General features: G+C 37.8%; 2 protein-coding genes across 5 annotated transcripts; one reads left to right on the plus strand and one right to left on the minus strand.

Moving 5' to 3' along the window:
* Window positions 1–838: 838 nt before the first annotated feature.
* On the minus strand, window positions 839–12,460 carry arfgap1 (ADP-ribosylation factor GTPase activating protein 1). 4 transcript variants are annotated; one of them, XM_018699064.2, is made up of 13 exons: window positions 12,225–12,459; window positions 10,151–10,221; window positions 9,550–9,659; window positions 9,006–9,177; window positions 8,557–8,657; window positions 8,374–8,460; window positions 8,164–8,278; window positions 8,013–8,069; window positions 7,863–7,895; window positions 6,696–6,752; window positions 5,463–5,522; window positions 4,929–4,984; window positions 839–4,809 (listed from the first exon to the last, which is right to left on the minus strand). In XM_018699064.2, the coding sequence occupies exons 2-13, from the start codon at window positions 10,208–10,210 to the stop codon at window positions 4,470–4,472; spliced, it is 1,248 nt and encodes a 415-aa protein (XP_018554580.1). In that variant the 5' UTR covers window positions 10,211–10,221; window positions 12,225–12,459; the 3' UTR covers window positions 839–4,469. The 4 variants fall into 4 exon arrangements, with proteins under 4 accessions (XP_018554580.1, XP_018554583.1, XP_018554584.1 ...); XM_018699067.2 differs by lacking the exon at window positions 5,463–5,522 and having other exon boundaries at window positions 4,929–4,978; window positions 12,225–12,460; XM_018699068.2 differs by lacking the exons at window positions 5,463–5,522; window positions 6,696–6,752 and adding an exon at window positions 7,592–7,621 and having other exon boundaries at window positions 4,929–4,978; window positions 12,225–12,460.
* A 1,250-nt stretch (window positions 12,461–13,710) lies between these two features.
* rh50 (Rh50-like protein) lies at window positions 13,711–15,555 on the plus strand. The gene has a single exon (XM_018699090.2). The coding sequence runs from the start codon at window positions 13,762–13,764 to the stop codon at window positions 15,205–15,207; it is 1,446 nt and encodes a 481-aa protein (XP_018554606.1). The 5' UTR covers window positions 13,711–13,761; the 3' UTR covers window positions 15,208–15,555.
* Window positions 15,556–16,886: the final 1,331 nt, after the last annotated feature.

Below are 16,886 nucleotides of genomic sequence, written 5' to 3' on the forward strand. Positions count from 1 at the left end.
CGATCCTGAATATGTGGCCCATATGTTAGTCAGATCCTGGCAGCATGGTTCATTTTGCCCGGGATTTAATGATCCACAGATGTTAACATTTTTCTCTCAGCTTTATCGCTGAATAACTTAGAAAAAGTGGTAAACCACAATCACAAATGCTTTTCAGTACTTTAAGGCCGGACCGACAAGTGATAACTATGTTCGTTGTGGCTGATAAAATACTAATAAAGATTACTCTTGCAATATAAAGAGGTCAGCAAACCCTACCTGCCTGAGTGTGAGTCTGTGCGCACGGGACCACACAAAGTGTCAGTGTCCTTTTACTCGTCTCTGGCACAGCCCACTACACCCGTGTGTTTGTGCGTGTTTTTTTTTTTTCTTGTTTTGCATATGGTTTGGGTCTATCCCTTTGGGATACATAAAGTCATCTGAATCTGAATCTAAAATAAATACTTTTTCACCAGGCCACTGTTACCAACATTTTTCATCAAATATTTATCATTTTGTCAACTGAACTGCTAATTTACACAATACATTTAATAGAACTTGGTCTATTTGACATCCATGTAATGTAGCCTTGTTGGATTCTTTGTTAAGATACTAACAAGATTCAGCACTCACAATGGCAGTAGTGACTGACACGCATCTGTTTGCCTGTAACGATTATTGTATATTTGTGGTGTTCATTCACAGAAAAAAATGCATCTATTGTGAAAAAAAAGATCCATGTTATTTTGTGACAGGCTTCCACATCTGGTTAATGAGCTAAATTTTGCTGCAACCAGTCAACCAAGACAGTCACATGGAATGACACTAGATTAAGCACCACGCAGACAATAAGAAACAATTACATTCACAGCACAATACATTTTTATTTAACACAGAAACCATGTGTACAGGAAAAATATCCACAGCTTCAACTGAGCATGTAACACTGGCTCACCTCAGGGGATGACTGCTGGTGAAACTTGAAGGGGGCAAGCAGACAACTGCACTTCAATTCACTGAGGAAACCACTTTTGAAAAATAAATCAAACAGCTGAATGTATTTAGCTCCACGTTACATCTCATGCATGACATCAAAAATAGTATTTCTGACATAACAGTTTCATCAACAAACATGGACATACCCAATCTCAAATGTTCAACAGGCACAGATAACGAGCAAAACTGTTGCTCTGGAAAATGAAAATGCTGATTTCAGATTCAGATTATGTGGCAAAAAATACATCAGGTTTTATAATTTAAAAAAAAATCATCACCTTATATCAAGACCTATTGGATGCACTTCAGTCAATAACACAATCTGCAATTCTACCATGAATTAAGTGTACTAGTAACCCCAGGACATTCACCAAATGTTAACCTATAGCATTTTAGAAGTACAAGCTCAATTACTTCCCTTCTTAAACTGTGAGATATCACAGCAGTCATTTATACAGTTTATATGTTTTATGTCATACCATCATAAACTAAAAAGAAAAATACAAAATAATTAACATAATGCTTCGTTATTAAAAAGTTACGTTGAGGGTAACAATTATCGTAGATGGTGATTTACTGACATGTACACCTCACTGCATCAGACACACGAGCAAACTGACATCAGTATCAACAGAAAGCAAACACAGTTTTTTAAGGCATTGAACACATGACCATACATGAGCACATGACTGCAGAGTTTAAGCAACACAACACATGTTCCAGGAGTGATCAGGTTTTTTTTTTTTTTTTTTTTACATCATTGGCATTGACAAAAAAAACACAACACCATAAACCAACCTTTGCTGCTTTGCTGTTAGAAACAGCAAACCAAGCTTGTTATAATAAGGTTAACATCAAAACCATACTGCAAAGGTTAAAGGAAAAAAAAACATGTTCACTACTGGGTACAGTAAACTGAAGACTTCTTAGAGGTAGGAAATGGGCATGGAATAAAGTTACAAGGAGTTATCCTTCACTTATCAAAACCTGTGATAGTAAAATGTAATTTTTGCCAATCATGAGGCCCAGTGAGGACCAGCTATAGAAGTACAGCAAAAATGTTCTAACACCCTAAGAACAACCAATAATCCAGCAGCTATATTGCACTGGCACGCTGCTCTGTGAACAGCTGATTATTTACTACTGGCCACATACACCACACCTCAAAGAATTAGATGCAAACCACACGTTAAGATGTCTTCTGATATCAGTCATTGACTTCACACTCTATTGTAGAAGTTCAAACACACTGAGACAAATCAAAGTCAGAACTCTGTTGACATTGGTTCAACTGACTTGAATTAAGTTGGGTGGTTTGCAGCATTTATGAAGACTGAACATCTGTAGGTTATTACATATACACACACATTAAACTATACAGTTGTTAACAGTAGGATAAAGTTGCAACACTGTTATGGGGAATTAAAGGTCACAGGGCTGCAAAATTGGTCGGTTTTAATTATTCTAAACCTCAATGGCTCATTTAAATTTTAAGATGACCAGATGAATAGGTTCAATATTCAATTTCACACTGATTACATTCCTACTTATTAAAACAATGAGCTTTTCATGATACATTAGCATCTACGATGAACAGTGTAAGTGCAGCTGCCATTTTATCTGACTGAGGGACAGAGAGAGAGAGATGCACTAGGTTGATTCAATTCATTCATAACAAGCGCTGTGAGAGCTATGACCATCTAAGCATCCAGCGTATAATGAGCCTCATTAAATTACTCCACAATTCAGATGTTAATACAAGTGTGAAGATATCTGTGACACCAAATGCGCACAATACGTAACAACCGTGGTGTGATGACATTTGACACAGATGTGGAGAAGAGTTCACACAGCGTTGCTTCATATGAGATTAAATTTACAATGACCTGTCAGTTCAGCTGAGGTCACAAGTTACAGGCTCACAGGTTCACCAGTTATAAAACCATGCAGGGAAAAATCTCCAGTCTACGCCTCTTATTTGCATCCAGTTGTTTAAATACAACTTCCACACTCACATACAGTGCATACAGCATATAACCCTGCAATGAGTGACTCTTATGGTAAATTATCAACAAATAAATCATACATAATCTTTAGACACCAATTAATTAAAATACTCAAATGTGAGTCGTCAAAGTAAAATTATGAATGAAACAACAGCTGAATGTCCATTAGGTTTCTTTCATAATATGAACCATTACAATCACCTAGTGTTGCCACTGTTTCTGAGCATTAGCTGGACCTAATTGGACTAAGAGAATACATGTTTGTCAAAATGCTTGGTCCAGTGTGAGCCTGGTTAAACCACTTATCAACAACTGAATACAGCCTGTCCTAACTGTGTGAACTCTAATTTGAAACAGAATCAGTCAGCTTTAAGGTCAGATAAAGAAAAAGAAACAAAGCATAATATTCAATTTCATTTGTAAAGTTAAAAAAGTGATAAATTGCAGAATATTGAATACTTTATCTGTCACTGAGGACCTTTGCAATGAATGTGTTTTATTGGGAATTACAATTCAGTCTTGAACTGTTATTAACAATAGAAAAGATGAGAAAAAAATCACAATATTGTATCAAACAATCAAAATCAGTTTTAACAGGCCAACTGTCTGAAACTAAATGCATCCATTTTTGATTAAATGTAATGTAAGTTTTAATAAGCTTGTCTGCATGACATTGACGACACATCCATTTACCCTAAATCAACTTTTAAGCATCCTGTTGTTGAATTTACTGGTCTTGGTAACATGAATAATCAAAGCCCCTGACTATTTGCACATTTTAAAAGAGAAAGAATAACAACAACAAAAAGAAAAAACCAAATAATATAAAAGTCATTTAGCCCTAACATATTACATATTAGATCATTTCATTTAAAACTGATATATCCACACAGATTTTGATTTATGGTAGCCAATTTGATGCAGTGGTTATTTGTGAAAATGTGCAAAAGGTCTAGGGGCAGAGCAAGTTTGAGTAAATTTGATTGAGAAACACACAGAAATGAATGTGATTAGTGTCAATCATACTGTATTTACAAGGATTTATATTTACAATGTCAGACTTTCTATCTCATGCATCATTTTTATGTGGTGAATGGAAAACCAGTATAATTAAATCCATAATACAGTATGGACACTATCACCATTTAGAGTATTATATTTGGGAGTCCAGGCAGTAAATGTATGACCATATCTACACTGAGTCATTATGATTCCCTGTGATGAAGGTAATTTACAGTAATATACATGACTGCAAGTCAATATAGTTGTATTTTTTAAGAATATTCGTTTAATAATGAGCTCAACCTAACCCTGGGCTTCATTCATTGTTTCTTGGGTTTATAATAAATATCTTTTTGTATGAATTGACAGGAACTAAGCGTACATAGTTCTTTTCCTGAAAGTGCCAGTGAGATGAATAAAGAGAGAGAGACAGAGGGAAAAGGACAGAAAAAGGGGAAACAGGTGAGATGTACGTTTGTGAGGTCACTACCAGTCTGCATTATCCCAGGTGTCCTCAGCAGGTTTCGTGGGACTCTTCTTCGTCTTAGCATCTGCATTCTCCCAGTTGTTGTCCCAGGCCTCCCAGCTCTCCTCTGTGCTGTGTTTGTTGTTGGACGCTGCCTCGGAGCCCCAATTGTCCCAACTGTCAGAGCTCTTCTTTGCAGAATTATCTGCGATGGTCCAGCTGTCGCTGCTGGGAGATTTCTTGGCCTTTAAGGAGCTGTTGCTGCCGAAGGTTTCCCAGAAGTCCTTTGTCACAGGTTGGCTAGAACTGCCCTGATAACCCTCAGTGGCATCCATGTTCTGATAGCTTTCTCCAGTAGACCTGAACATAATTAAAACGTGAAGAAATGCTTGAAAAGTTGATGTTGCATGAAAGTAAATCCCATATAAGAAAAGATTTTTTATGTGGGAGTTTTTAAAATGTATGAAATGTTATCATACCCATCTTCTGGTTTTCCCGTGAAAAGGTTAGTCAATTTAGCCCCAGCTCCCTGAACCTATGGAAAAGAGTCAAGTTAGGTAAAAAATTACAGTTGTTGCTAGTGTCATGACTTTGTAAGAAATAAAAGACTACCACACAATATTTTACTTTATCTGAAAATAGGAAAAGCAAAAACTAAAGGTGATAAAATAATAAAGCATTAATATTAAGTACATAACAACTTAACAGACTGTGCTACAATTTCAATTTTAGCAAGAGAAATAGAGGCAGTAATAATAAAACTGTTCACAAATGTTTATTTTCTAACACAGTACTCACCACCAGAATAATAATGGCAGCAAGAAAAATGAGAGATTATATTAAGTTAGTATTGTTCATTGTACATTCATCATTACGGCAAAACCAGTCTCCTTGGAGGGTGACAATGTTGAGCCCTGGTGTAATCACACAGGTACTGGATCAGAGCTGCTGTTCCTCACTTCAGGAGACTGGTTTTGCACCTGTGCAGCGTGGCAGAGGTCTGCCCATCCTACCTTGTTCGCCAGCCCAGTGATGCTGACTGTCATTTCATCTAGCAATTTGCCATCTTTGACCTGGATTAATGCAAATTCTTATTAAAAACTAATAAAACAACAATCTCCATCCAAATATGTTTGTGAAACAGAACATGTGGTGAGACAAGATTGTTTTTGATTGTGAGAAAAGTGATTACAGTCTAACAAAACGTTATTCATTTCAAGAGAGGAAAACGCCAAAGTATGCAGCTACTACCATTTAGCAAGCAAGTAAGAAGACTGTTACAAAAGCACATTCTATACATGTAGAACTTACATTAAATGACAAAAGCATTATGTTTCATATCAGTCTCTCTCAATCACCGGCCTTTCCATCAACCAAACCAAAACTCTTATTGTATTATCTTGTTTTTTCGATTAATGAACATTGGCATGTTTGGTTACACAGGCCTCTCATTAAAAGACACATCCAGGAGCAGCTCACCTGACAGTAAGAGTTAGAGCAGCTATGTGGAAGCATTTATGTGGGAGACACTCAGATTTTAAGGATGGTGACGTTATTTAGTTCATGCATTTTGCCAAAAACCAAAGCTTACTTTGGCACAAAAGCTCAAACACACTGCATCTTGCAAAGCCAGAGAGCAATTAAATATCAAGTGAAAAGCTCCAAGTTGTGTAGTTTTGTGTTTACAGAACTCAACAAGACTATCTCTATCTCACTGTGTGTTAGAAGCCTCAGGACCAACACTGTGGCATATTATCTTCTGCCAGAGACCAGTGAAGCTTGGCTTAAATTTCTGGCCAAATAAGAGATTTTTAATTCAGTTACCTTTCCAGATGAATATTGTAAATTTTCTGCAAACAAGAACTTAAAGCTTAAAGCTGAACGCCTTGAAATGAGTCATGATGTCTGAACAAAGACTTTGGCTCCAAAAAATATTTAAATGTACTCTTAAGCCTGCTCCTGTGACTGTGCTAAGAACCAGTTCCCAAATAAACAGTTCACAGCCATATGCTTCTGCAAATCTCACGGTTGAGTTACTGACTGGGAGAGACAAAGACAAAGGTTTGATAATATTTTTGCATCTTTGAAATCACAGCTTTTGTCGTTTAGTGTAAGCTGACATAAAGCAGATAAAGTGGAAAAGACAAGCAGTGTAGAAAATAGCACATTCACATCTGAAGCTGTTTTTTGTTTTCTAAAGCACTGCACCCCACCACCAAATCAACAACTTCAAACATCAATGTTACCTTTTCTTGAGTAGGTTTGATAACATTCTCATTTAATGTCTGTCCTAACTCTGTGGCCTAGTTGGAAGTCAGAGAGGAGAATTCACTTGAATGAAACATTCACAGTTTAACATTCACAGTTGTGCAAGACACTGAGCTGCTTGTTCTGGAGTTGCATAAAGTGACCCATCATTCCCATTCACCATGACACTGAACAAGCACTAGAGGGTGTAATGGCTCAAAAAACTTGCATCATCAGTGCAAACATCTCTGTTGAGGCAACACTGCATACATATTTTTTCTGTGCTGTTGGGTGAAACATTAGCAGCCTTGAAGTGTACATCTGTATTTCTGCACATTAAAAGGTCAGCGTCTTTGTTTTTTACTTTGCCTCCTAAGTTCTGCAGAGTAACATGTTGCATTCATGATTTTTCCCAAGATTGTTCTCTTCATGCCTTATTTACTTATAGTACTGAGTTCAATTGAAGTGCTGGAACTTCAGGGAATTGTACTCTTTTAGGTTACCATTACACCTCTACAGCACTGTTTGCAGTCAACACAAAAAACTGTCATGCATGAATGGATAACCCATTTTCAATTGATGTGAGTGAATGACATTTCTATATTAGGGGTAGGAGTTAAAGGCAATCCCCATCCCATAATATATTCTATCCCATAGATACCAACTGTCTTTCACAGGTCATCCATAAACTTAAAAAGTACAGGTACCGAGACAGACACATTGCCTTGTGTTAGTATATCCAGGCTGAAGCATGTGAACTGGACATTCAAAATGTTTGTGAAAATCTGACAAGCTGACAAAAAGAAATAAAGACCATGGATAATGAAATACGTATGTATTTTCAAAAAAATAATGTGATGCGGGAAAAGCGCCATGCACCTATTATCTGCTTTACCGGTTCTGGGGGTGCTTTATAGCCCCTTAACTACATCCAGAGAGGGCAAGGAGATATTAAAGTAGTCACACAGTTATTAGAGCTTGAAAGTTTACATTACATTTGAAGAAATAGCAAACAGATTGTGAATAATAATGCTCTCAATTAAAAGTGGACTACTTAATAAACAGCATAAGACAAAGGAAACCTACAGGTCAAATGTAATTCTGACAGACTTAAACCTTTATTATTACTACCAATAATGGGTAAGCCGTAACTATATTAGTCTTACCTTTAAAGTTGCTTGGTTTGCCAATTTAGTTGTCTGTTTTAAGGGGGAAAAAGAGAATTAACAATGAATGATGTTTTTCTTTATAAGGGTTGTTATTTTTATGCAGAAAGTCTGCGCAAATAGGATACAACAGTTTTTAAATGCACTTACATTATCTTTGGCAATAGAAGCAAACTTGCTAGCTCCAACAGTGAAACTGCTCCAACCCTGCCAAAAAATAAGAAAAGGAAAAAAACTGTCACGGAGGAAGAAAAATGCAAAAAAAGTACAACTCCGTCAAAAAATATATATGATGATCTACCGAATAAATAGAAGACATGGCGTTGTTCAGGAAGTCATCCTCTTTCTTCTCTGGGGTCACTGTGTTTCCAAAGCCAACATAGCGATTCTCTTGATTCCCACTGTAACCTCCTCCACTGAAGAGGCATTAAAAATGATTTTAAACAACAAAAAACATTGACAGAAAACAACAGAAGAGCAAATAAAAAAAGAAAGAGCATGAGGCTCTTACCTCTGATAAGAGTTAACATCGTCACTCAACCAGTCTTCAAAAGCTTTGTCGCTAGATTTTGCGGAGTTTTGTCCAGGTCCTCCAGAGCTGAATAACAGAAACATGAATTCACTGCTTTGATGGCTGTCCTGTATCTGATGTAACACACAGCTTGAGTATGCTTAAAACTTCCCTCATTCATACCGATGAGAGGATGACAGGCTCATCTTGGGTTGAGGAGATGTCCAGTTTCTGGCAGGGGATGTTTCAATGGACCACTCCTTACCCTCTGCTAAGGTTGCAACCTGTCACATACAGCATCACATGAGTGTGAATTATTCTGATGAACAATAGGCACAGTGTGTACAAGCTAGAGTCTAATAGAGACCTTAACCAACACTTGATCATTCTTTGACCAGCTTTTTATATAAAGATAGACTTCCTTCTCATTAAATGGCTTTTACTTAGTACAAAATGTATGTGTCTACAAAACTGCACAGACATCCATCCATGTAATGTTATGAAAACTGGCTGGAATGGGGGTTTTATCCTAATTTTGTGAAATGTGGAGGAAATCAATACAGCTGTGGTCTTCATTCAGAAAGAAAACTGCACATCCTCTAATCAGAGACTTTTGGGTCAGCACAGCTCACCTTGTCCCTGAAGAGTGCAGCAGCTCTGCTGTTGTATTTCTCCTGTAAAGTCCAGTTAGGATCATAATCATCTTGGAGCTCAAGAAACAAGCGAAATTTTCCATTTCCTCCCGCTTTCATCTTCTCAAGCTCGATATCTTTCCACTTGTCCATGGTGACCGAGCGCACAAAGCTAGGCACAAGAGATAAAGTATACATTATCAGGCTATATTAGTTTAGTGGTAGTGAATGACAGGCACTCTGAGTTGTTGCAGATGTTGCTAAACAAGTCAGGACAATAATGGGAACAGATACACATGACTCATCCATGCATCCACAACTGGTCACTCGCCTTGTTGTTCCAAGGACACTTTTGATGTCCATTCTCAGAACTGTTTGTACATAAGCTCAGTGTAATCTTTTATTAGGTTTTATTTCATAGTTTGATGAAAGCAAATATCAGAGCCATCGCCCAAAATCTGACTGCTAATATGAGCCTAAGAGATTCCAGATATAACATGTGAACATCTCTAACATCACCAGCTACATGACTCAAGGTTCTTACCTGAGGTGTACTCCCAGGCCTCTGTGCTTGCCTGAGCACTCAAGACAAATCCAGATGCCATAAGTCACACTAACCCACTGTGGGTTGAAAGCTCCGCATTCAAAACACAGCTGCAAAAAAAAGGCTGCATTTATTTGAAAATATCTTATGAAATATTTGCTTTAAAAAAAAAAACTAACAACATTGTACATACACATTTCTTAATGAATGAGTTTGTAGGGAGAGTAGATCTCAAATTTCTATTTTTTTTTATCTTAACTGTTGATTTTTTATTTTTATTGAAAACATTTACTTGAGTTGATGTTTAAACATGAGGCTATTTTCTTAGTACATTTATTTTTAGGCTAGGAGACATTACAGAATATCTGCCCACTGCTTTTGCCAAGGATAGAAGCCAACAAAATGAGGTGAAACTCCACCTAAAATTACTCCCACCATTTATTTGAACAAGGATGAAAGCAGCTAAATTTTGTGAAGAGTTGTGGGAAGGTGCTACATTGCAACCCTCCCATACACCTGCTATCTGCTCTAGTATTTGAGTTATAAGGCTCCAGTGAGGGGACACTACTTTGACTAAGATAAAGTTGCTCTGAGGACTTACATTATTCTCATCCTGAGTTCTTACTTCCTTCAGAACTCTTCTGGTCCTTGGACTCGCCATCTTGGCCCACACTGAAAGAAAAGAACGTTCTTAACTACTACACCTGCTTAACAAAGCAGATTATCAAAATATTCATATAAATCAGTTCATAAACACATCATACACCTGGGAAAGAAGCCCTCTGAACCCGACTTTATGTTACCAAAGTACATTTTGAAGGAATAGCAAGAGCTCTATTTCACATACAGAAATCAGATAATCCTACTAGACTGTCTTTTCAAGAGAAAATACACCCTAAAATAGAAGTTTTTTCTTATTATATAACAGAGGTCAGTTTTGAATTTGTGCATTTGAACCAGTCTCTCCAAAAGCTGAACAGCAGACAGAGAAACTGCTTTGATGGAGTCATCTAAAACAAACTTGGACCTTCTCCATGGAGAGCAGCCTTGAGCCAGAGATTAACTGTGTCTTGTCTGGAAAGTGGATGAAAGCTGCAGACTGCAACCATCATTAAGTGACAAAAAGCTGCAGAAAGCCTTCTCAAATGGTACAGGAAGTCAGCTCAATATTCATCAGACCACAAGTTACACTTGTATCTGACTTTTTTAGGGTAGAAATAATCATTATTACTGATGCAGATGATCTGACGCCATATGAAAATCCAATTTATTATTATTAATTGTTGTTGAGTAGTTGCAAGTGGTTCAACTACGCAATTAACCAGCTACTTGTATAAGCAACTGACTTAAAGGAGTGTTTCTTCTGTCTTATAAAAAGAATAGGATTCGTGATAATTTATTTGTCTTTTTGTCAACAGATCCTATGAAAACCACAGATAAATTGATCCTAATAAGAAATCTATGAAGCCTATAATCTGATATATCTTATTCGTCTGTGCCACAGAGCTCTATTGTCATCTAAAAACTAGTAAAGCAGCTCAGGATTTGTCATGGGTGACATGTTCCTTCAGCACAATGAACATGGGCACTGTGGTTTAGTTTGAGCCAATCCTAAATACAGCCACAACATTAAAACCAGTTACCTGTTGAAATGTTTTGGCTGATCAGTGTATGTTAACATTAAGAAAGAATGAGGTGGGGGCTGAGTGCCAGAACAGGTTAGGTAAGTCAGGAAGTATTGAGAGAAGGACTAAATCACTATTGCTTCTATTTTTACTTTCATATAACTGGTTGACAAACAGAAAAGTGATGAACAATTTCAGCTACTTATCCTGTAAACGACTCTTTAATTTGGTCTATTTTAAAATAGTCCATTTACTGTTATTTATTATTAATTACGTGTGATCAACTCACAGTGATACAATGAAGAGAAAGCTAATCCATGAACCAACTAATCTTTCAGCAATCGTTTAAAAATAGTGACATTACAATCCAAATGTCACTGGAGCACTCCAATATACTGTATTACTTCTGTTATAAGGTGGATTTCATTTGAACAGAGTGATCCTAACATTCAGGTGCGATGTTTCCACAGAGAGGCCTCACTTACTCGTCTCAAATCAGTGCCGTGAAACAGACAGATAAATGAAAATGAAGGAAAACACTGGTGAGGAAAAGTCTCTTGAGCAAAGACCGTTTCTCGTCTCGACCAAGTATTGGCCATTTTAGCGGTTTTCTGGGGTAAACTGATTGATTTTGATGAAAAGTCGGATTTCGTTTGTCCCCCAGAGGAAGGTTTATAATCCATTATTTTATATAAAGATTATCTGAAAGCAAAAAATCATGTGAATCTTAGTTAAACAACCATGAGGTCATTGTAACTGGTTTTTATTATACAAATCCAGTCGCTGTCATGTCACAGAAATGCAGTCGTGTCAAATCTCCTCGACTCGTAACAATCACTACAGCCTATTTCACACCGGGTATCGTGTGTATTTAACAATATACCTCTGAAACATTATGATGACTTATCCCCGTGTTACTTCAGACGATGATTAAAAGCTTATTTCAGGGCGGACACCATATCAAAATGTTAGAAATGTAAGTGAATCGACATGGTAGTTGATTAGCGATGCTAACGTTAATGCTAACGTTAATGCTAAATGATCCGTTACCTGGCTGTGATTGATGAACAAGAAGAGGCTGTGTTCAGAGGGTCTGTCTGCCGGCTCCGCTGATAAACTCTACGAAGACTTTTTTCTTCTGTCGCGGAGGCACAGCAAGTGTTATATTGTCACAGAATTGTGTTTTAAAATGGACTGCTGATGTTAGGCACCGGTAGCCATGTTCCTGTTTGCATACGTTGGCAGTGCAGAGCACCATGGGAACCCGTCATCATCCTCCTCCTCCTGTTTTGTTTTTTTTTTTTCTCACTCTGATTTTGTGTCTCTGCTGCCCCCCACTGCCTCGGAGTGTGAACAGGAATGTGAAGGTAGGCTACAAAAATCCACAAAATTAAAATTAAGTTTAACTATTACTTCCAAATGTGATATCTTGAAAATATAATGACTTTCTCTTGACAGAATTAGCATAAATTTGCATTTCCAGGCTAAACTTTGCAGCAGACATTTTGACTTTTCATGCAAGGAAAAGCACATGTGTTGCCAATAACATTAACAATGACTGTCTTATATTTAAGTGTCCCAGTAAGACATGACAGCAATCCAGCATGTACAATGCAAGGACCCTTAAACTGAAGCAGCTAAATGGGATCCAGCCATTATTATTCTTATTATTTATACCCATGCTTCTCCTACTGTGGCAAAGGTATCCAAGAAAAGTTGAACAGAGGGCAACACAGACTGTATATAAAAGCAGCAGGAGTTGGTTGTAGATACTTAAAGATGTTTCATGTCTCATCCAAGAGGCTTCTTCAGAAGCTCATTCAGTCACCAGGACCAGTTTTAGAAATTTAAGAATCTTACCAGTGTCTTGTCTAAAATAAGCTCCTCCGATGTAGTTTCTAGTCCCACAATAGTCTAAAAACAGTCTAAACTACCTGGCTTTGCTTGGTAACAGAATGTAGGTTTGATTATATGCATTCATACAAAAGCTGTTTTGGATTGTCCCCAATAATTATTAATGTTTTTGAATGGCAGCCATAAAAAAAAGTTTCTATTCTATTATCATAGTATTCAAGTATTATTCTCATTTAAGCAATACAGCGCACATTGGTAATAACTGTTACTGGCATTTCAAATTACATTTCATTTTCCAAAAGAATAAAATGAGAGAAGTCAAGGTAATTTTGAATAAAAGTGAAATTCATCAACTGCTGACTGTCACAGTGTTAAAGCCAGAATGCCCTCTTTTCGCTTTTGTTGTGTCAAATTCTCTTAAGCCTTTGTTTTACATTATCTTTATTATTATTTTATTTACCCCAACTCAGCCTCATCTAAAATCTACTTTCAGACATTTAACTTTAGATAGAACTGTGATGAAAAACACAGGATGTGGAGAGGAGGTAATTTTGAGGAATCTGAGGGTTTAAAGTACAGTCTGCACTCAAGGTCCTACAGTTAAATAACAGTGTCATGGGGTTAACACTTTAACCAATACCATTAGCTGTTCTTATCTGATAAAATAGAGGCATAAAAGGGGTGTTGGTGGAGCTGGGGAAGCCACTCTCTGGACTGTGAGTTGTGCATCATCATGAATGCATCTACAAGTTTAAAGGTGCGCCTTCCAGTGTTGGTGCTGGTGCTGGAGGTTGTCATCCTGGTTCTTTATGCTGCCTTTGTCACTTACGATGACAATGCCAATGCTAAGCTGCAAAACAATGAGACCAAGCCCATGGAGAACTCCCTGTATCGCGACTACCCCTACTTCGCAGATGTGCAGGTGATGATCTTCATTGGCTTTGGTTGCCTGCTGGCCTTCTTCCGATTCTACGGCTTCAGTGGGATGGTGTTCAACTTCCTCACAGCTACGTTTGCGATCCAGTGGGCCATCCTGATGCAAGGTTTCTTCCAGTTTTACTATGATGGTAAAATTCACCTCGGGGTGATCAACCTGCTGAATGCAGAGTTTGCCTGCGCTGTGGTGCTCATCTCTTTCGGAGCTGTGCTTGGAAAGACCAGTCCTGTTCAGCTCCTGGTTATGGCTTTGCTAGAGGTCCCTATCTTTGCTGTGACAGAGTGGGCTGTATTGAAATACATTAGAATCAATGATGCAGGCGGCACTATTCTTATTCACCTGTTTGCCTGCTACTTTGGTCTAGGGGTGACATTTGTACTGTACCGCCCAAGCCTCAATGATGGACATGCTAAAGAGACAACCAGTTACCATTCTGACATCCTGTCTGTAATGGGAACCCTGTTCCTCTGGGTGTTCTGGCCGTCTTTCAATTCTGCTCTGACCTTTAAGGGTGACGATCAGCACAGAGCAATACTCCACACTTTTATAGGTCTAAGCTCATCCACTATCACTGCCTTTGCACTCTCTGCAATGTTTAACAAGAGAGGTAAGCTGACAATGGCCGACATTCAGAATGTGACTCTGGCAGGTGGTGTGACTGTTGGTGCTTCTGTGGACATGATGATTTCTCCTGTAGCTGCGTATGCCCTGGGCGTCATGGGCTGCACTGCCTGCTTCTTTGGGTACAAGTACCTGACTCCCTTTTTGGCCCAACACATGAGGATCCAAGACCAGTGTGGCATTCACAATCTCCATGGGCTTACTGGCCTGATATCCTCCACAGCAGGAATCTGTGCCATCCTCTTAGCCACAGAGGAAACCTATGGGCCCAGCATGTACCAGATTTTCTCTCATCGTGCTCCACCTGAGGGAGATCCAAAGCTGCTGGAGCTGCAGAAGCTGATCCCCGGGTTGAAGCCGGGCTTGGGCCGCACCGCGCAGGAACAAGCTCTCTACCAGGTCGCAGCCGTCTTCTCTACCATTGCAGCATCTGCAGTCGGTGGGATGCTCACTGGTTTGGCCATGAAGCTGCCCTTCATGGCGTCACCGACTGACAAGGACTGCTTTGACGATGAGCTTTTCTTTGACGTACCATCAGACTTTGACAACATAGAAGTCCTCAAGAACCCCATAAGTGAAGATGAAAAGGGACAAATCAAGTCTATGGACATCAAAGTCTGAGGTGTCACACAGAGGCATATAGCAAACAGTCACTGTTCTTGTGAATATGAGTCATTTCATGTTTTTTATTATCGTCATTAAAAATATTTCGAAATACACATTTTTTTCACACTTGTTTTCAAGTGTTGCAAATATGTGATTATTGTGCCTGGTGAATTTGGGGTGGATGTTTCTTCTACATTAATGCTGCAGAAAAAGCTGTTTACATTGTCACAGTTGGAATTTTGTATGTAAAATGGAAATGGACGTTTTGGATTGTAAATTATTGCTGTTATTGTGAAGGGAAGATGTAATGTATCCTGTGCTATTAATTTCATTTGAAATAAATGATTCAATAAAAAAAAAAACACACACAGTATCTTCTTATCATCTATAACATCCGTTGTAGTAGCACATTTTTTCTGGGGAACATATTAAAACCATGCTCTCACAGAATGATTTAATAACTGGCTTAATTTCATTTTTCCATTTTAACTTACATTTCTAATTAATGAATTCAGTGGTTACTCCATGAGTCATCCTCATTAATTGGTCATCAGTTTCCTTGTGGAGTCAATATGCTGGAATGAAAAGCAGTTTGTGGTTAAGTAATGTAATATATATTAGATATGGATCATCTCTTGTGTGTTCTGCTGCATATTTGATTACAGACTCCAGAAAGCCTACAGAAACTGAAGCAGAAGAAAGGCATCAAAACACAGCATTTTAAAAACAACAATCTTGAGGATTACTGCATCACTTACTACTTCACTGTCTGTGGGCACCAAGTGTACAGTTAAATTCAAATAGGTTATTAGTTTCTAGTAGCCTTAGAGAGCAAACTGTGCAACAGACATAGTAAACAACAGAATAGTAATTAAACTGTTATTTTTCAATTACCGTAGAAAAAGACAATTTAATATGCTGATTTAATATGCTTTACAATGTTTTCAATTATACAATATATAGTTTGATATCTGCATTGAAGTAGATTCATCACCAAGTTTAATTCACTTTGCAACAGGAACTACTTCAACTACTTCATCTTTATAGGCTCCTGTTTTTTGTCATAATTTACTGATCTTTTTGAAGTTCAGTCTGTCTTTACATCTGATGTGTAGGAATGTAAAAGCTCTTCTTTGAAACTAGTGATGCTTGAATACAATAATAATGTCTGTAACAAAACAATCTCACTTTCAGTAATTCATATCTTTTCAATATCATATTTCAGTGGGACCAGAGTTTCACTAGCTTCAACTATGCATGTATAGCTTGGAGTTGGGATCACCCATATCCTACACTGGGTCATTTTGTTGCATAACACTAAAGGTGACAGGGTGAAGTTTTTTCTGAAGGTTGTAGTCTTTTCCTGATGGTGGACAATGAGTAAAAAAACAAAACATCTCAGCAAATTGTGAATTACAGTAAATCACTGAACAAACCAATAAGACTAAGAATCTGACCAACTTTTAGATAATATTTTACTGTTTTCAATACCGGGTATTAGTACACTATGTCCTGATCATGATAGCCAAGGAGTGTAAAACATCAAGCATGGGAAATATCATTATCTCACAAACCAATAAACACCTAATGCCAAAACTCCTGCCAACGTTTCTGAAGATCAAGAATGAGTAAACTATTGATCCCTAAATTAGAAAGTTTATTGATTCACAGCATAAGTGCACTTTATATTGCAA

This window comes from Lates calcarifer, linkage group LG12 (genome assembly GCF_001640805.2).
Source record: "Lates calcarifer isolate ASB-BC8 linkage group LG12, TLL_Latcal_v3, whole genome shotgun sequence".
Taxonomy (NCBI): Eukaryota; Metazoa; Chordata; class Actinopteri; family Centropomidae; genus Lates; species Lates calcarifer.

Coding starts and splice junctions, on each gene's coding strand:
- arfgap1 (XM_018699064.2), bottom strand. CDS start 10,210: ATGGCGAGTCCAAGGACCAGAAGAGTTCTGAAGGAAGTAAGAACTCAG. Junction 9,178..9,549: donor GGCCTGGGAGTACACCTCAG/GTAAGAACCTTG, acceptor TCTTGTGCCTAG/CTTTGTGCGCTCGGTCACCA. Junction 4,810..4,928: donor ACGGGAAAACCAGAAGATGG/GTATGATAACAT, acceptor AATTATGTTCAG/GTCTACTGGAGAAAGCTATC.
- rh50 (XM_018699090.2), top strand. CDS start 13,762: ATGAATGCATCTACAAGTTTAAAGGTGCGCCTTCCAGTGTTGGTGCTG.